A 20,890-nucleotide genomic window follows, 5' to 3' on the forward strand; every position below is an offset into this window, starting at 1 on the left:
CCTTCCGTTTTCCCACCGACTTCTGGGAAGCCGAAACACGTGCATCCGGTGTCCTTGACCCTTTACTCGTAGACGCAGTTACCGTCGTCTTCGCAGTTACAGTCCTCGTCGGCTCAGCGCCAGACCGAGTCGGTGGTGAGGGTGACAGTGAGCGAGCACGGCCCTGGGCCTTGGCAGCCTGTTCCTTCAGACGCGGCGACCGTTTCAGAGGCGTGGGAGGCTGGGAATAGATCAATACTAACAGTGATATGCAAATGCGACCACGTACGGGTGGTACATCATCATCATCGAGCTCAATCGGCTCACTCCGAGGAGTGCTTGGAGCATCCGGGGGGGCAGATTCACCTAGAATCACAGGTGTACCATCTGTGAACATCACCACAGACTCGTCGTCTGAATGGCTATTGTCCTCGCGCACTTGTTTGAACAGCGCCGCCGCCGCCGCCGAGTGATCCTTGCCCGGGTCGGAGGCACTTACACCGACTGGGTTGTAATTCGGTAGCTCACACCACATCGCATGAAGGTCGTCGTAGAACTCCCATTCAGAGCGAATTCTCTCTGATGATACACCGCTTTCACTGCTTCGTAGCTATCAAAGTGTCAATTGCACACACCTTCAATATTACTAACTTCCTCCTCGGGTTTAACCCCACCCCCTGTATCCAAAAGATCTCGTCTGTAGCTTGTATATGTCCGCTTTAGCCTATATCAATAACAGTTAGACATCATAATAATGCCATGATCACGGCGCACCGTGCCTTTGAAAGGCCTGCTGTGTAGACTTATGGAAACGAGCCGCATTTGCGGTCCACTCGGTCTCGAATACTGGATCCTCGCACCAGTGCCTTGCATAGATGTCTTCGGCTACCTTGGCCCACCAGTTGATCTTGGCTACATGACCCTGTATCTTCTTCCGACCGTCCTTCGTAGCTTTCTGAGTCGAGTCGCTGAAGAGCTTGATGCGAAGCTCTGGATTTTGCGTGAGGAAGGAGATGGCTGTGTGGATCCAAGCCGGATTCTTGTCCCATGATATGTCCTTCTCCTTCGTGCGCTTCGGAGGCTGAGAAGGCGTAGGATTGGGCTCCTTGGGCTTTGCTTTCCGTGGCATGCTGAGCTACAGAGGGAGACGGACGACGACCCCCGGACGAGCATGGGCGCGGTCGTCCGCACAGATTACCTAATCCGATTATGTAATTGATTACTCAACATGGTCCAGAAACGGGCACCAGAAAACAACCAGAAACGGTGCAGGAGCAGCGTCCGAGCTGCTCCTGCACTCCAGAAACCATCCCAGGATCTCGTTCAAGAAATTGGCGGAAATCCGAATCAAGATCGACGTAAAAACCGGGCTGGAACCCGCTACGTGAAACACCCTAATGCCTTCTCACCACATTCAGGTGATCTTTTGTTCCTCACATTGTCATGCTGTGTAGCACTTCATTGTGTATGTACTGACTGGCCTATTACCAGGTTTCCAGTACTTTCCTTAGATCCCTTGTGACCAGATGCTTTGTGAGCTGTTACTGGGTGATTATTAGCTCAGAATATTGATGATAATATTCCAGGTGGCAGGCAATCTATGAGTGGCTCATCCAGCTGTACACTATTTCTGAGTTTTCATAGGGCTACACTAGTGTTTCAGGTTATCATCCATGTGGTCCCTCATGTTTCACAGAGCACATGCTTGATGATCAGTGGCAATCATTAACACACATACCCTTGCCTTGCTTTTTTCCTACTTTTTTCGCCTTATTGTGCATCTTGGATGGCCTGGGAAAGTGGTGTACTGAGTCTTCCACTATTTGGATTCTATGAAGTATTTTATGTAGCTAAGAGGGAGTGCAGTTCAGAAATGCTCAAAAGGAGCATCCTTAAGAGCAAGTCCAAACATTTATCTCATCTACTTGCTGCTGTACTCCTCTGTACCTTCAATAGTCCCTGACATCAGTGATCAATACTTCCCATGACTCTATCAGTCTTGATATCATACATTAGCCCATTACTGTTGGCTGAGCTCCAATCCAGTAACATACCTTAGTATGGCTTTGTACTACTGGTCAGTGCCTGGTAACTGTTCACTTCAGTGTACAAATGGTGAGAGCAAACTGGACAGTCTTTGGTTGTATTCCTTGTATAACATGACAATTCTTGAAGGGCCTTTTTCAGAATTCCTTACTGGTATACTTCTCTGTCTACTGTTGATTGGTTTGTACTTGGGGAAGTACTGTTAACAATCTATTGAAAGACATCCTTCTGTATCAGAAGTTCTCTCTGATCAAGGGCTAATACTTGCACAACAGCAAGTCCCAGCTGAGTAGTTGTTACTGTAGTCAACCTCCCAGATTCCCCTTCCTTGAGTTCTAGTTGATCTAGAGGCATACTTCTTTGCAACATTTCCAAGCTATTTTCTCTTTGTTGATATCAACACAAACCAGTAACACTGTTCCTTAGTATTTTGGTAATATTGGTAATTCATCAAGTAAGAAATAGATCCATAATGTCTGTGTTCTCAATGGAGAGTCTCATATCAATATGTAAATACTTACTCAATTGGGATGTTGCTCATAATTGCAAACTATGCTCCTCAAATTAGAACAACATAATAAATTAGCAGGCTACTCTGAATGCTTATGCCATGAGATGGCAGCTAGGTGGTGCAAAATGTGGAAGATATGTCAGTACTCTATGCAGGCAATATATTAGCAGTCTTTCTGAGCTTAACTTCTGATGTAGTCAAAATGTTTTACTCACAAACTGACATGTATCCAACAAAAGGGATCGTACTGCCAGCTATGGCCCTCTCCCCAGCAAGTGGAATATTGAGTTGCATATCAATGTGCTGAAGGGATACTCAATTGGTGAGGGCAAGAGGTAGGTCGCACACCACATACACTCTGATTGACAGACTGGCTGACCATCATCAGGATTGTGGTCATGCTGCAGCTTGTCATGTCTCTGATGAACATCTGTTGAGCTCGAATTTATTCTGCATTTCTGCGGATAATTCTGAGCTCCATTGCCCTGTCCAAGTCACGGAATGTGTCCTGGTGTGTTCTTCTTTATTCTACATGGACACCATCACTATACCGTGCCTACTGTATTTCTTCCGACATCATTCCCTTCAGTCTACCATTCTCAATAATGTTCCCAACTTCAGGGATTTGAACCCCTGTACTCATCCGCTGTTTCTCATTCCTTTGTTGATTTCGACTTTGTGGCTGCTTCTACTGTACAGATGTGGCTGTATTAAGTAATGCATACTGTAGGCAGTCCGACTCTCGTCAAGCTCTAAGTCCCTAAGACTTTACAGAGCTCAAATTAGGCTGTTGGAAACACTCTGAGGTGCACCCAACAAGTAGTCATGGTACACAGAACTTCTGACCACAGCTCAAATGCAGCAGGGCTTGGTGCCACCTGTGTGCAACTTAGCACTGGCTCACACCAACTGTCCTTCTTTTGACCCATGGAGAGATTGATGATGATTCAGCACAATACTTGGGTGACAAAGACAATAAATGAATTTATGAGTGGTAACTATTGCATTTGCTGGGGAGTGGGCCATGCATGGCAATATGATCCCAGTTGTATTGTCTGCATGCATTCATCTCAAGCTTTCATTGAGAGGGTACTCACTGCATGGAACAGCTTGCCAAGCATGCCCATGTTTGATGCTAATAATAATCCCTGGCCCAGTCAATCATTGAGAAATGCACCGGGTCTTGTATGGTACACTTCAGATGCATCAGACCCTTGTGTTTGCAAGGAATATGCTGCTTACCATGATGGCGAGATACAGCAACTTCTTGTGGGCCAGGCCTGTACAGACTGTACCCAGACCTCCAGTGCCTCTTGACTTTGCAATCAATCATCTCATCACCCAAAGTGGTGCGCCTTGCTCACAGCAGAGGTGCCACAGGGGCCACGTCATGCTCAGCTGCAGCATGAGCAGTACTCAAGTGCCTCATTCTGGATTTCAGCAGCCACACACTCAGCCCACTTGTGCATCAGCAAGTACTGTGAGTATTTTATTTATATGGTGCAGCCTAGAGCTGACAAGGCTCAACACAAAGGACTCAGCACATAGTACATACCTGTCAGGCTTGTGAGCTACTCCTTGAAAGCAGTCACCTCATCCAAAAGGTTCGAGCATGGCATTCTTGTTGAGGTTGTTTTGTGGGTGTGTAAGTTTTGGATAGAGGAGCTGTTGCTTCACAATCTGGTGAGTTGGGTGAGGGTGGTTTATGAAGGTGAATTAGCACCATCTGTGCATCTATACAGAGCATTACTGACATATTATGAAAGTGATATGGAGCAGAACCAGCTCTGCAGGAATGCATGATAGTCTGGAAGTGGGGCAGGGGGAAAATGAGGTGAGCAATAAGATGCACAGTGATGACCTTATGCTATTCCACCCACTCATTGTTTGCTCTCATTTGTTCCATCATTTTAGAGTAGGCAGTAGTGGAGCAACTCAGTTGACAGTGTGACCTGTTGCCTGCAGTGCACCTCAGAGCAAATTCCAAAGGCCTAAGTTGAGCTCTGCAAAGTCTTTATTCGAAGAAGCAAAAATACACACCTAAGTCAGGCTCTATAAAATTTTAGGGACTTAGAGCTCAACAAGGCGGTCCGGACCGTCTGCGGTGTGCATTACTTAACAAAGCCACATCTATACAGTAGAAGCAGCCACAAAGTCGAAATCAACAAAGGAGTGAGAAAAAGCGGATGTGTGCAGGGGTTCAAATCCCTGAAGTTACAAACTTCATAGAAAAAGGTAGACAGAAGGGAATGATGTCGGACAAAATAGGGTATGCATGGCATAGTGATGGTAATGTAGAATAAAATAGAACACACTAGGACACATTCCACGACTTGGACAGGGCAGATGGAGCTCAGAATACTCTGCAGAAATGCAGAATAAATTTGAGCTCAACATCCACACTCTCCATCCACACTTTGGTTACTGGTATGAGGATGAGAAGCTTTTGAATACCTTCAACGCTTCTGACAAGGACAGATATGCACATAACCATACCGTGAACCCTTTCTGGCCATTCCCAGATGAAGCCAAGCCAGAGTTGGCAGAATGGCTGAATAAGGCACTGACCTCAAGACAGATAGACTTGCTGTGGAGAGGGCCATAGCTGGCAGTACGATCCCTTGCACTGATGTGGGAGAGGAATGCAAATGAAACAGTGGATACTATCCAGGAAATGGAAGATGCACGCTGAAATCCTATGCTCCTTCCCTAGTGTTCCTCCAGTCCTTCCTCCACCGTTATCACGGTGCAGCCATCTTCACCTTCGAAGGATGGGGATGGTGGACGACCTTCCAGTTCACACATAGGTACTGACAAGGTTTCTGCAAACCCACAGGCTGTAGGAACAGCAAGTCGACAAATCCCACCTTCATGGAGCACAAAGGTACAATGGGCCGCTCGCCTCGCACGTAGCTCCCTGTGAGATCCATGTCTTTGATGAGGGACTCTCTATAGAGAGGGATCTGGCAGAGAGGGAGAGGGAAGTCTTGCACGGGTGTATCTGCCCGGATGAACTCGTTTGTGATGGTGTAGAAATAGTCGTACACTGTTAATACACGAGATTTTGCCTTGTTCAGCCCCGGAAAGACCTGGATTGTCAATGTTACACTGTGTCTCCATGAGCACCTCACAAAGTACAATACAAATCATTCACTAACCTTGGTGCTGAGCCGTCGTCCATCCCACTCAAGCCCAGTTCTTTGCGGTCGACTCATACCACTGACTCGGATCAGCTTAGATTCACCAATGCAAGCTGTTGTCTGGAAGCGGCACATGGGTACAATGACAATAGGATAGGAGGTCACGGTCATGGACATTGCCTGAGAGGCTATGTATATATGCAGCATACCTTGTCAGGAGGATGATAGAAGAGCCTGAGGCTCATTGTCACATAGATGAAAGAGCTTCTTCATGGTGGTGAGGAACTCGTAACAAGGGGGGTTCAGCACAGACTACTAAGAAACCCTGAAATTCAGAGTAAGGACCTGAGGTGTACCATTTTACCTCCGGACAGTCCTAATCTTTCTTGGCTGTTAGTCACTCACATATGCATGTCACAATTAGAACATCGGAAACTATCAAATAATCGGTCTCAGGAATATCCATCACTCAATTAACCTTGGAGTGTCACTACCTACCTGTGAATATTGTGCATGTTGTGAGTGGATTAGATGGTCATCATGAACCTTCGTGCTGGCCAGTCTGGATAGTTCTTTGCTGAGTTGGCCTGCTTCCTATGACACTTCCGGATGCCAGCTTGGAGGCAGGCATGTGCTGCAACAGTACACAGAAGGATGCTGATCATCTGACGGACATCAAGAAATGCGGCGACTGATGGTTGTTACTGACTTACCTTGAGTGAGAAGGATTCCCGAAGAATGTCGGGTCATTGTAGCTCGTACAGAAGTGTTCGTCTTCCGCTCACAAAGGCAATGAAAGATCAATATAAGACACGACAACAACAGAAGCACAACTCAAGTGGAACCACAACTCAAGTGGAACCACAACTCAAGTGGAACTTACTCCTTCCTGCATGTTGGTTGCATCAAACTCCTTGGAGCGCAGATCCTCCGGCTCTGAGCAGACCTACTCTTTTGTTGACTTCATTGGGTTTGTTGGCAGCTCCGTCCAGTAAAGTCAAACACAGAAGAACCTAAGATTGAAGTCAGTCAGTGGAAACAGTAGTATTGGACTGCTCATGGATGAACTGGAGCACATGAGCTGCCAAAATGCAACAGCCGCATATGGCACACTGCCCAGCGGAACAACGTAGACATGCCCATATCCCGTTGTCCATTTACGGTGATGTTGGGCTCACGGTGCGCCCCTTTGACAGGATTCCCACACCCTCTGCAATTCGCATGGTTCACGAAGCTGTCAGCAGCAGCTTTGGGGGGATCTCTGTCAATGCTGTACCTGCCTCATCAGCGGAATAGCAGTGGACCGGTGCTTCCCATCACCTGTCAACTATGTCACTTTGTGTGACGGCCGACTATCCAAATTCCGGTGTGTTGACGACTCCGCTTCGGCAACAGGCGCTTAACTGAGCGCTTAGTAAGCGATGTAAGTGCACCCTTTACTGCAGCAATTCTGAGTTGTTTTTGGCCCAGAAAAGTGCAGTAAAATCGGATAATATTCCAGGAGATCTGTGGAGCATTTCGGAGCATATCCACAAGTAGAGAGGATTGTCCTGTATAGTTATTTAGTGCTGGGACATCAAGACATGCTTGCTATGACAATATTTCTCCATTTGTAGCACTGCTGTGCATGTTGCAGAGACATCAATGTGTTGGAAACTATTCACTTGGCCATAGAGGACATCTATCATGAGTTTTAGATGCAACAGAACACATTCATATTCACAGAGTCACTTCTGTTTTTATATTAGCATTTTGCTACTCATTCAACCACTATTTCTCAAGAAACTATGATAGACACTATGAATGAAGTGCTATGAGATGAGCTTATGATATCTATAACAGTTGGTTGGAGCTCAGTCAGTGTATCCCAGTCAAATGCCCCCAAATCCTGTCTACAGAGATATGTGTTTCTCTGTTGTCTGAATTTTGACTATGGACAAGTCATACTAGTCATAGCCTAGTTATATATCTGTCTGTGCAATAAACTCACATATACCCATAGCAAATACCACTTCAAGACATCACATCTGACCTCAGTCAGTGTTGGGCAGATGGTTGAAGTGCAGTCATCCTTTGTGACTGTACCACGGGGCAAAGACAAGTACAAACTGATATGCAAGCTTTGTTCTATTTGTGTACTTGACCGCAGCATTGAGAACGTGACTCATGTACATTGTGGTATTGAACGGCACATACCAACAATTGAATCAAGAACATATTCAACTGGCATTGCAGAAGACATCTCCCACCCGCAAGGTCAAGCGAGTTGTTGGGTATGATGATGATGACAGTGATGTCGAGGAGACACGGGATGAAGTGAAGCGCATGCGGATTGATGAGGACAATGGGTCTTAAGTCACACAATAGTTGTCAATCCATCATTGCTGGTCATTACATATAGTTGGCGAGATCACATTACATCATATGTGTGGAGTTGAATCCACAGAACAAAGAGGAGTTGAGTCCCCAGCACCTACAATTGGTAGTACACATCCTCCTCATCCTCATCCTCATCATCAGCCACCTCTTCACCTTCATGCAATTCCCGGAACCACTTCCCATGCTCCTTATCCAGCTTCGTTGGGTCATATGAGACCTCCCAGAGGCACCGATAGGTGCACATCTTGTTGATGCACTGGTAGCCTGCAAGATGTCTCTTGTTATGGCCCGTCCTGCTCTCCAAATAGCACAGAGCTTTGCAGATAGGGCACTGGTACAGGAGTGGATGGCCAGCAGGTGCAAGTTTGGGATGGTGCCAGACGTACTTCTCGACATCCACACGTCTATCGCTCATCAAGCTTTCATAGCGGAACATGACAATGCTGCTGTGACGATGAAGGGTGAAGGACATGCCTAGCATCTTGGACATTGTATCCACTTTGGGACAGCTAGCTCAATGATGACGCGGGTTGCAAAGTGACCGACAAAATCAGAGCAGAGGTGCACATTCAGAGTGGCAGTCATGAACCCCAACATGAAGGGGACCTTGTACAGTAACAGCTGTTCCCTGAGTGCCTCGAGAGACTCATTCTTGTTGACAATGGCACCACAGGCAAGGATCAACATGTAGTGGAGGCGTATAACATGGCAGAGCTTCTTGAAGTGCTCCATGAGGACAATCGTGAACCACTACACAATGATTAGATAAGTATGTGTTGAGACAACACATGATGTGTTGAACTCGGAATTTATTTCGCATTTCTGCGGATTATTCTGAGCTCCATTGCCCTGTCCAAGTCGTGGAACGCATAGTGGTGTGTTCTTTCTTATTCTACATGGACGCCATCACTATACTGTGCATACTGTACTTTTCCACGTCATTCCCTTCAGTCTACCATTTTCTATAATGTTTGCATCTTCAGGGATTTGAACCCCTGCACTCATCCGGTTTTTTCACTGCTTCGTTGATTTCGACTTTGTGGCTGTTTCTACTGTACAGTTATGGTCACCTTACGTAACGCACACCGTAGACAGTCCGCCTCGTCGAGTTCTAAGTCCCTACGACTTTAAGAGCTCGACTTAGGTGTGTATCTTCGCTTTCTTGAATAAAAAGACTTTACAGAGCTCGACTTAGGCCTTTGGAATCGCTCTGAGGCGCACTGCAGTCAACAGGTTATGAGCCCCATGCTCTGAAGGCCTCCAGACGTCCATATCCGCCTATTCAAACACTCTGTGGCCCTCCCAAGGTGTCCCCCTTCGCTCTCTCAGCCTTCCTGCGCTTTTAAGCCCCTGTCTTCACCCCTATTTGATCTTTGGTCGATATCTTGCTCGTCTCTGCGCCCGCCGTTTTACCCCGTTCTTCGCTCGGTCCATCCATCCGCACGTCGCCCTTCAAGTCGTCATCATGGCGCCGTCCCCTGCTTCCTTCCCAAGCTGGTGACACCAATCGCAACTACCAGCAATGGAGGCTTGACATGGAGGCCAGACTTCGCACTCTTGCAGCTCTTCGCATTGTGAAGGGCTCAGAGACCAGCCAGGCCTTCGTTTACCCAGCCCCTGGACGCCTCAGAACACCGAGATATGCGCGATTTCGAGAACAGGAGGGACCTGGCAGCTGGGGAGATCTGGGGGTGTGTGGAGAGGGAGCAGCAGACGCATCTGGAGGCGATTAGGGATGACCCTGAGGCGATGTGGTTGAAGCTGGAGTCTGTGCACATGCAGAAACGACCTGGTACGTGTTTTAACACCTACAACGCGCTCCTGAGCCTCTCCAAGGCCGAGGACGAGTCCCTGTCGACGCTTTCGACGCGAGCTTCGCAGCTCAAGTCCGATATGAAAGCCCTTCGTCCCCAGGACTTCGACATCGCTAAACTCGACGATGAGCTCGTTCTGATGGCTTTAATCCGCGCCCTGCCCGCTGAATTCGCCTCTCTTCGCCAGACCCTCTTGCTGGACGACGCCCTCACGCTTGAGAAGCTCCAGGACACATTTGTCGCCCTAGAAAATCAGCCTGGTGCGTTATCGACGATCCCTGTCCTCTCCCAGGTTGCTGCCGCCATCATCTGTGCTTTCTGTGCTCGCTCTGGCCACTCCGAGGAGCAGTGCTTCTCCAAATGTGATGCTAGTGTCAAAGCGAAGGAGAAGGTGTCCCAGCGCACGCAGTTTCGCTCTGGAAAGGGGAAGGACAAGATGAGGGAGGCGAATGAAGCATCAAAAACCGTCCAGGATGCGCAGGATGCATCCCAGGAGTCCGCTGGAGCGGCCACTGTGAGTGCTGGTTGCGCCTCTGCCCTCCTATCCACCTCGGATTGCGCCTCCTGGCTTTCTACGCCTGCAGCAGCTAACTGGAACACCGACACAGGTGCTTCTGCACACATGACGCCTCACCGCCATTGGTTTCGCTCCTACTCTCCCCATTCCATCCCCATTCGCCTCGCCAACTCGCACATCGTCTATTCGGCTGGACTAGGGTCTGTGGTCTTTCAACCTGCGGAGAGGGATGGAGTTTTACCGCCAGCTGTTGTACTGCACGACGTCCTTCATGTCCCTGCGCTTGCCAGCAATTTATTGTCCGTTTTTCACCTCACACGTGAGAAGGGCTACGTCGTCGAGCTGCAGGCTGCGAACACGTTTTTCTACCAGGAGGGAGAACTCCGCTTTGAGGCGCGAGTTAACGAGCACAACGTCGGCTACCTGCTAGGCCAGACTGTGTCTCAAATGAAGACTGCGTTGTCCGCTTCGACGACTTGCGATCTGGACCTCGCGCTTTGGCACCAGTGTTGCTCGCACGTCAATCTCGACGACCTCCGAATGGCGCACTCGAAGGAGCTCGTTTCCAGCCTCACCATCCGTTCAAAGTGTACACCTGATCCCATCTGCAAGCCTTGCCTAGCTGTTAAGCTGCATCAACACTGTATCCCTCGTTTTGCGTCCAGAAACTTTGTCTGCATCACCCTCGTCCACACCAACCTCAAGGGCCTCTCCCGACGCCTACGCCGGAGGGGCACATTTATTGGATGACATTTATCTGCGACTCTTCAAGGTTTTGGGTTGTGGCGTTCCTGAAGTGCAAAAGCGACGTGTTCTCTGTGTTCCAGGCGATCAAGGCGTACGCCGAAAACGCCCTAGGCCTCGTCCTGAAGGCTACACACAATGACAAGGGTGTGGAGTACATGGGCAAGCAGTTCGTCGATTTTCGCGCTCAGCATGGCATCCAGTGTCAGCACACTGAACCAGACGAACCCCACCAGAATTGCGTTGCAGAGCAAGCTAATAGGACAATTGCTGTGGGTGGAACTGCCCTCCTTGCTCAGTCGAAGCTCCCTCCGTTGTTTTGGAGCCATGCTGTCTCTACCTTCGTCCACACGAGGAACCGCATGCCTACGTCGTCCCTGCGAGGTGCTGTGCCCAGGGCTGCCTGGAAAGGTGATGGGCGCAAGCCAGATGTCTCCCACTTCCGCATTTTTGGCTGCTTTGCCTATGTGTTGGTACAAAAGAGGGACCGCAAGGCGATGCAGCCGCACACGAGAAAGTGCATTTTTGTGGGCTATCCTGAGGGCACCAAGGCCTGGCGATTCTGGGACCCTGCTGCGAAGAAATTCATCATTTCGTCGCATGCTGTCTTTGACAAACACTGTTTCCCTGGAAATTCACCCTTCATAAATGTCTTCGCCCTCCCTTTCGACGATGTCGACATCCCAGGACCCACTGACGGCGACGGTGAACCCGCTGGAGACGTCCCTGATGCGCCAGAGCTGCATGATCAGGGGGGAGACCACTCTGATGATCCTGCACCTCCTGCACCTCCACCGCAAAATCCGCTCTCTGCGCCCCAGGATGTCCGCGACTTGACAACTATGATGGATACAGGCCTGCCTCGACGCCCAAGCCTGGCCAATGGGACGAAACACCTCAGCGCAACTCTCCGTCACCTGATCCTCTCATTGAAGCACCACTGAATCCACCTGCTGCACCTGCTCTGCTTCCTGAGCCTGTTTATCTACCCTCTCCTACCTCCAGCGACGACAAACTCGATTTCTTGTGTGGAGATGGACATGAGGACACCTTTGGCTGCTTGCTGGACGCAATGATTGCAGGCGTTCAGCACGTGTACTCTGCTGAAAGCGAGGATTTCTTGTCCTATGACGAAGCCCTTGATTTTGTGTTTGAGTCTGTGTCCCAGAATACGTTCAAGGCGGACCAGGAGCGCTTCAGCAAACCTAGGACCTTTGCAGACACGATGAAGCGACCCCAAGACGAGCAAGAGAAGTGGCTCAAGGCTGCTCAGGACGAAAGGATGAGCAAGAGAAGTCGCTCAAGACTGCTCAGGACGAAATCCAGTCCCTCGTTGAAAATGGGACCTTTGAGCTTGTTCAGCTGCCTCCCGGACGCAAAGCCATTGGTTCCCGGTGGGTTTCCCGCGTCAAGCGCAATGCTGACGGCTCAATTGAGCGGTACAAGGGCCGCCTCGTCGCCAAAGGCTTCTCCCAGCGTCCTGGCTTCAACTACAACAAAACCTTTGTTCCTACGCCGAAGTGGGCGTAGATTCGAGCCATTCTTGTGCTTGCAGCCCTGGATGACCTCGAGCTCGAGTCTGTGTACATCTCCTCAGCCTATCTAAACGGCGAGCTGAAGGAGGAGGTGTACATGCCGCAGCCAGAGGGCTTTGAGCAGAAAACTCCGAATTGGGTGTGGCGTCTTCTGAAGGCCCTCTACAGTCTGAAGCAGGCTGAATGATGCTGGCATGAGAAGCTGCACGAGGTACTCATAGAACTCGGATTTTCGTGGCTGATCTGTGAGCACAGTGTCTGGGTCTACCTTCGAGATACTCCGCGCATCATCATCCCTGTCTTTGACCATTGCAGCGAAGTCGAAAACCGTGATTCAGCGCATCAAGGACGACCTTTGTACGCACCTCAAGCTCAGGGACCTTGGGTCGATGTCCTGGCTCCTAGGAGTCAAGATTGAGCGCGATAGAGCGAAGCATTCACTTTCAATTTTGCAGCAGCAGTACGCTCTCGACGTCCTGGAGCGCTATGGCTTCGCAAACTGCAACCCTGTGGGCACCCCGATGGAGCCTGGCCTTCGTCTCAGGGCAGACATGGCTCCCAAGACGTCGTCCGAGGTCAGGGAGATGCAGAACATCCCATATGATGGGCTGTGGGTTCGCTTTTCTACCTTGCTGAGGCAACTCGTCCAGACATCGCACACACTGTGGGCAACCTGGTGTGTTTTACAAAGAACCCTGGCATGACGCACTGGAAAGCAGTCAAGCACCTCTTCTGATACATCAAGGGCACCCTCAACTACAAGCTCACCTACTCCCCTTCGTCCGATTCCGAGATTTTTGCCTCCTACACCGACGCTGACCACGCTGGCTGCCCTGACACCGGTCGATCCACCTCTGGATATGTCGTTGAAATGGGTACAGGTGCGATTTCGTGGTCCAGTCGTCTTCAGACCATTGTGGCGCTCTCTACGACGGAGGCAGAGTTTGTTGCAGCGGTCTCAGCAGGCCAGGAAATTACGATCCCTGAGGTACGAAGGTATCGTTCTTATGATGGACCACCATGAAACGCCTTAGTGATTCCTCCGGAATGGCAGTTTGTTCCCACAGTGCACGTGACTTGCAGCCACCCCGATAAGCAGAGATAAGTAACTGTTAGTATGGGTTGCTTATCTGAGTCTGAAATTTCAGACTCCCAGACGACGCAACTTGGACCAACAGATACAAACAAATGCAGTGGCTAAGTGCTCTGTTATGCATATGAGGCCCATGAAACACCTTAGCAGTTCCCCCAATAAGGAAACTGGTGAACATATCATGTGACTAGCAGCCTGGCAGCTCACTGCTGCAAGCACTCACACATTGGAGACCACTTGTAGTCACAGTTAGTAACAAATCATAGTCCACATAGTATGCTCATCTGATAGCCCTTCATTCAGAGAGTATACAGAAATTCTATTTAGTGTATACAGTGGCTGGCTAACCCAGGAAATGCAAAATAAAAAATGCACATGTGCCTTTGCAGATTTAAAGTGCCTGTTTATGACTCATGTGTACACTGTAATGTATATGTGTGGTTTGGACACTGTGGGCTGTTCAGTAGCTTCTATAATATTGGTAATAAGGACTACAATGGGTAATCTGAGCATCTATTGCCATAGTATGGCTTTTGTATACAATGTGATAGCAACCATTGCAGCTCAGAGCAATCATACACTTGTATCTGATGTGTCTTTATATTTCATAGATTTTCTGCATTTTTCTGAGCCCTGCATGCCCCTGTTTGTGTTGGATTCTTCTTTGGGAAGGTCACATACTCCATATGGTAATTATCCAGCCACTGGCTTTCTGTTGCACATAGACACAGACTAGGTATACATATATGCATCTGTACTTACACTATCATCTTATGGGGATGTCCACTACATGAGTAGCTCCTAGAGTGGTGTAGCAGGCCTATATGAATAAACTCACTGAGGTAACAGCAACAATCCTACCAGGTTATTGGGAATGCTATGTTATCTGATGTCAAAATTATGGCATAGACAGCTTCAATCACATTCCCTGGTCCATCTCCAATATTCTCTGATTTTTCCGCTTTTTCCTGGGTCTAAATAAGCCCATATAAGCACAGTAATAGTCCGCACTTACATCGCTTACTAAGCGCCAATGAAGCGCCCACATGCCGTTTGGAGGTGCATCCGTGCGGAAATTGGGCACGGTTGCACCTCCGAACGGCATGAGAGAGATGCCGAGCTGCTCTGATTGGTGCTACAGCCCCTTTTCTGCCCTAATCAGGCAGGCTGCCGAGGTTTTGGGCTGAGTTTGAATTCCAGCCACAGGCTCATTAGTGGCACTGTATCTCCTGCACTGTGACCTCAATAAAATGCGTAAAATCCCCCAAATATTCTACAAGATAGGTATAATGTCATAGAGTATATAGCTGCTGTGACTTGCCCATTACCTTCAGTGATTATGGCACAATTCACACAATAAAAAAACACACAAATGCCTCTGTGCACATGAATGCATCCCTTTTCACCCTCAAAGTGACTCTTTTGAAGCCTGTAGACTGCCCATAGATTCTGTATGTCTTTATGACATCTGAAACCTGCCATAAAGGGTAGCTAACCTTCCCCAAATGGTAATTTCCATGCAGCTGGTCATTCTGGGCTCAGAAAATGCAGATAAAACCAGGGAATATTCTGTGCAATTGGAATCAGCCATAGTACCTGCTGTATGTAAGATATTAATCCAGTTTAGCACCCCCAGAGGCTACAACTAGTGTGACTTGCCCATATCCAAAATCCAGACAACAGAGAAACACACATACCTCTGTAGACATGATTTGGTGGCATTTGACTGGGATACAATGACTGAACTATGATCAATTGTTTTATATCTAGTAAGCTCACCTAATTTACCTTCATGCAGAGTGTCTTTCATGTTTAATTGAGAGAAGCAGTTGAATGAGTAGCAAAATGCTAATATAAAAAACAGAAGTGACACTGTGAGCATGAATTTGTTCTGTTGCATTCGAAACACATGACATATGACTTGTATGGCCATGTACATAGTTTCCAACACATTGATGTCGCTGGAACATACACAGCAGTGCTATGAATGGAGAAATATTGTCATAACATGCATATGTTAGTGTCCCAGCACTGAATGACCATATAGGGCAATCATCTCTACTTGTTAATATGCTCAGGCATGTTCAACAGATCTCCTGGAATATTACCAGATTTTAATGCACTTTTCTGAGCCTAAAACAAGTGAGTTTTGCTGCAGTAACAGTGTGCACTTACATCCAGTGTTGTTATGACCCATGACCGCGGTCTGACCAAGGTCAAGCAGGGTCTGACCAAGGTCATGTTGACCGCGGTCAAGGTCAATCCTGTGAATTGTCTTCTGATGACTAAGCTTGTCGGTCAATAGCGACGATAGGCTCATCGCTGAGGCTCACTTCAAATCAGAGACAACAAAAACAGTTAGCAGAGTATGTGTGACTATCGAGACAGAGCTACGGATTTTATCTAGCATCCGCTCCATGGAAACAATATTTTACTGATTTTCGTAGCTTTGAGTCTGGGTGTGGGCGCGTTGTGTTGCGTCGATCTAGCAATCTAGCTCACGTGTTTGCTGTCATCACACATTGACTGACTGCGGTCAACGAGGTCATGACCTGGGTCTGACTGGGGTCATGCCTTTGACCCCGGTCAACGGTCAATGGGGTCATGGGTGACCCTAACAACACTGCTTACATCACTTACTAAGCGCCCATTGCCAAAGCGGAGTCGTCGACAGGCCGGAATTCTGGCCTGTCAACGACTCTGGTCACTCAAAAGGGATTTTGGAGCACTCCCATGGATGGTCGGCCATCCCACAGAATGACATTGAAATAAGGTTTGACAGGAGACAGGGAACATTTTGATTGACAGATTATGGCAGCAATATGGCAGCGAGGAGGGTGGACACTGCTCAGCCTTGCTGTCACTCAAAATGGATAGTGACTGAGCAGTGAGCAGTGTGTGACTGTGTGACTAAGGGTACAAACCATTACTTATTCAGTCCGTATGTTATAAGAGCTTTAGCCTGTGCATAAATGATGCATGTCCTTGCAAAAACACCATTGAGGGGTACTCAATTGAACTGGCAAGGCCGACGCACGGGCTGTGTCAAAGTGCAGAACACAGCATTGCCCTAAACAGGCAATTGCGAGCGCCAAGGGACTTAGGCGGGACACAGTGGAAAGACACAAAAAAGTAGACAAAGTATGTATGCACACTAGGATTTAAACCCACGACCGGGACACAGCAGCACAACACTGCTAACCAATCAACCACAAGGGGCATTGCTAGAAGTGGAATTAGACTTTATAGGTACCGTTCAATAGGCGCCGTACAAGAGCATGTAACAGTACTACTTACTACTTTGGCTTATTTGTACCCCCACTCATAGACGAGCCACACTAGCAACCATGTACTAAATGCTCTGTACATACATTTACAAACATTGTGAGTATTAGGTAGGGATGTAGTACATATGGTGATGCGCAGCGAGCGCATCAGTGAGGTCACAATAGTGACAGTCACTGTGAACAGCGGCACTGATGGGCAGTGACAGCCTGACAGGCCAATGACAACGGCATTGACAGCGAAGCGGAAGACGGGTGTTAGCACGCACAGACGGGCCAGCCCGGTGACGTCATTCTGTGGGACGGCCAGCTAGCCCACTCCCATTGACTGAAATGCTGACAAATGTTCCCTTTTAAAGTAATCTTTCAGTCTCAGCTCTTCATGCCGAGTTTTTTGATGGCTTCAAGCCACACTAACTGAGCTCTTACTGGAACCCCATTAAATGCGGAAAAATCCTAAAATATTGCTTCTCCATGGAATGCCCCTTGAGTACTGACAGGGGTGCCCAGATTAGGTGTTCTTGTTGTTTTTCACAGAGTACTGACCTTGGCAAGTGATACTGGGGATATAAGCAAATGTTGGTGTGTGTATGATGCTTGTACAAGACAGTTCCACATGTATGCATTCTGTGAGGTGGGGGATATCAAACATACAAAACTGCCATATATGGTTAGTCCCCTGCCCATTTGGGAAGTTAGCCATGCATGGCCTCTACTGGATAAATAGCAGGAAAATCAGAGACAAATTAGATAGTACTATGGATTTGTATTGGGTTGACTGTTGAGGCCATATGGCAGAAAACATGTAATAATGCTGAGTTTTCCATGCATAGCCTGATACAAGCCACTCTTTCAATGAGTCTTGGTCCATCTTGTAAGCACCATTATCACCTGGAATTCTCAGGGACTGGCAGCTCCAGACAGGATCCTAGGCTATTCTGTTCAGTTCAACTCTTCAATAGGCCCTGCAAAGGCAGGCTATTGGGCTGAGTTTGAAAGCAAGCCCAAGCTCATTAGTGACACTGTATTTGCTGTGCTATGGTCTCCCAAAAAACAGTTGGGAATATTGCCAGTCATGTATATAATGTCAGAGAGGATGTACATAGTATGCCTTCCCATGGATTCATATAAACATGGCACCCACCATTCACAAAGCAAAATAAAATACATATTCCTCTGTACACACTGGTTCTTTCACTTTGTTTGTGTTTCCTGTGATGCTTGCCAACTGCCTATGGATTGTGTGGCTATATGAGACCTGAATGAAACCTGCCATATGTGGTACCTGACCTTCTCAAAATGGAAAGTCCGAGTTATCTGCTGTGTCTGGGCTCAGAAAATGCGGATAAAACAAGGGAATATTCTGTATGATTCCACTCACCTTGTACTGCTTGCTATAAGTATTGATTGGCTCATGTCTAAACCCTTTGGCAGGCAATGGCATATGCAGAAAATGGTGAACACCTGTGGCACAAAGGCCACAGTTAATGCTGAGTATGTTCATAATATTGGCTCTGTCTCACATGTGAATGGCATAGCTATCAATATTATGGGTTCACAGAGCTTTATGACACTGTACTGATCCTAGAAAGTGATAGAAAGACATTGTACAAGTTGTGTTGTGCATCTACTACTGTTGCTAGAAAGTCTATAGGCTAGCAATGTCATAAAGTAGGGACACCACACATAGGTGATCAAATGCTTTGATGGTCTCTGCAATGCTAGATAAATGGTAGGAAATGAGATAAAATCAGATGATCCCATGACATCATATTGTGCTGACTGTTGTAGGCCAATGCATGACAGTACATCTCAGATGTGCTAATGCAGAGTTCACAGCCTGATGTCTGCAGCTCTATTGTCCCAGTCCAGTATAAGCATGTCTTTGACTGATTGTATCAATATGAAGCAGTGCCAATTATACAGTATGATGGTGCTATGCTTGGTTGTTAATTGCTCATATAATTTTTGCCTGGAGCATATCTAATGTCTGTATGCACTACCATCATCCTATTCTCATGCAATGGCCCTTGGTATGTGAAGATAGAATAGGCAGCTCTTGGTTTGTTCATATGGGAAAAAATGTATTGACAGTGGTGTCTGTTAGTGCAATGTCTACTATCACTCATATTGCAGTGTATGCTGTGATTTCTTCCTGATTGGGCTCAGAAGAAGTCATGGTTGCCATGGAAATAATGCAGACTTGCATTGCTTACTAAGCAACAGTGAAGAGGCCATATTACAATGGACTTCTGAGCCAATATATGGCTGTCCTTTTATGGATCTCTAGTCAACAATATGACTTTGGGAGTACTCTCATTTCTGCAGCTGTTTCCTTTTACATGTGATGATGAAATATCAGCTACTCATGTTGGGTCCTTTCATGTTATATGGAAAGTGGAAATATAACACTTTAGACCCAGGTGTGAACATGTGTGATATTTGAACAGCATTGATATGTGGCAGTGTGCCTACCAGTACACCATTTGGCAGTTGATCCTGGGTGGTATCTGCCATGCCCAAGGAATGTCAACATGAAAAATATAGTGTGTAATCCAAATATAGTACCATACATTGTATGTGCACACAAAATAATGAACAGTCAGCCAGAAAATGACACTGGTGATTATCTTGGGAGTATGTCTGAAGATATAGAAATCCTTGGACTTATGATCAGAGAGCATGACCATTGATAGTAGGCATTACTAGAATACCCAGGAAAGGCCCATATGCAAGTCTTAGTATGCAGTCTGTTGTTAGGGACAAGGCATTGAAACCCCTTTTTCTACAAGAAATTCCATAGATATGGTCTTTGAATAGGGTAGGCAGCAGGAATTGTTATCACTCCTGGGCTTTGTTATCTTTATTCTAGATCCTTTTAATGGACTTCATTTGGGGTTCACAATGCTTTCTGACCAGATTTCAGTGATCTTTTGTTCCCACATTGTTATTCTTTGTGGCACCTATTGGTGTATGTTCTGACTGGACTATTACTATGTTTCTAGTGGTCTCCTTAGACCCCTTGTGAAAGATATTACTGGGGTTCTATTAGCTCAGACTATGTTATCTATTGATATATTATCCCAGCTGGCAGGCAATCTATGAGTGACTAGTGTTCATAAGGCTGTGCTAGTGTTTCAGGACAACATGCAAGTGGTGTGTCATGAATCACAGAGCACATCCTTGATGATCAGTGAGAATTATTGGCACATCTACCCTTGCCTTACAATGAGCCTGTGAGCTTATTGTGCATCTTGAATGGCCTTGGAAAGTGGTGTACTGAGTCTTCTACTATTTTGTAGGATTCTATGAAGTATTTTATGTAGCTAAAAGGCTGTGCATAAATGCACAAAAGGAGCATCCCTCTGAGCAAGTCCAAACATTTATCTCATCTACCACTTGCTTCTGTACTCTTATGCCAGTGTACCTTCAATCCATCAGTGATCAATCCTGCCCATGACTCTATCAGTCTTGATGGCACTTACTATGGTGATACATTGCTTCACATTGTACTACATGAGCCCATTACTATTGACTCAGGAGCTGAGCTCCAATCCAGTAACATACCTTAGTATGGCTTTGTACTACTGGTCAGTGTTTGGTAACTGTTCACTTATGGTGAGAGCAAACTGCACATTCTTTGGTTGTATTCCTTGTATAACACATCAATTCTTGACAGGCCTTTTTCAGAATTCCTTACTGGTATACTTCTCCTCTGTATATTGGTTCCATCCTCCACTGTTGATTGGTTTGTACTTGGGGAAGTACTGTTAACAATCTACTGTAATACATCCTTTGGTATCAGAATTTCTCAGATCAAGGGCTAATACTTGTACAACAGCACTGAC

At 47.1% G+C, this 20,890-nt stretch overlaps 3 protein-coding genes across 3 annotated transcripts; all 3 read right to left on the reverse strand.

The window, feature by feature from the left end:
- Window positions 1-844: 844 nt before the first annotated feature.
- On the reverse strand, window positions 845-1,108 carry B0H18DRAFT_828779 (uncharacterized protein; the record flags this gene model as incomplete). Its single annotated transcript, XM_048039373.1, has 1 exon — window positions 845-1,108. A coding segment is annotated over one exon (264 nt), but the record flags the coding sequence as incomplete, so codon positions are not given.
- A 4,137-nt stretch (window positions 1,109-5,245) lies between these two features.
- On the reverse strand, window positions 5,246-6,571 carry B0H18DRAFT_961469 (uncharacterized protein; the record flags this gene model as incomplete). Its single annotated transcript, XM_048043056.1, has 6 exons — window positions 5,246-5,325; window positions 5,352-5,625; window positions 5,695-5,864; window positions 6,082-6,111; window positions 6,223-6,310; window positions 6,560-6,571. The coding sequence occupies 6 exons, from the start codon at window positions 6,569-6,571 to the stop codon at window positions 5,246-5,248; spliced, it is 654 nt and encodes a 217-aa protein (XP_047885258.1).
- Window positions 6,572-8,149: 1,578 nt separating this feature from the next.
- On the reverse strand, window positions 8,150-8,787 carry B0H18DRAFT_1127734 (uncharacterized protein; the record flags this gene model as incomplete). Its single annotated transcript, XM_048035298.1, has 2 exons — window positions 8,150-8,498; window positions 8,555-8,787. The coding sequence occupies 2 exons, from the start codon at window positions 8,785-8,787 to the stop codon at window positions 8,150-8,152; spliced, it is 582 nt and encodes a 193-aa protein (XP_047885259.1).
- Between the last annotated feature and the right edge of the window lie 12,103 nt (window positions 8,788-20,890).

This window comes from Fomitopsis serialis, assembly GCF_022376445.1.
Source record: "Fomitopsis serialis strain Sig1Antser10 chromosome Unknown B0H18scaffold_269, whole genome shotgun sequence".
NCBI lineage: Eukaryota > Fungi > Basidiomycota > Agaricomycetes > Polyporales > Fomitopsidaceae > Fomitopsis > Fomitopsis serialis.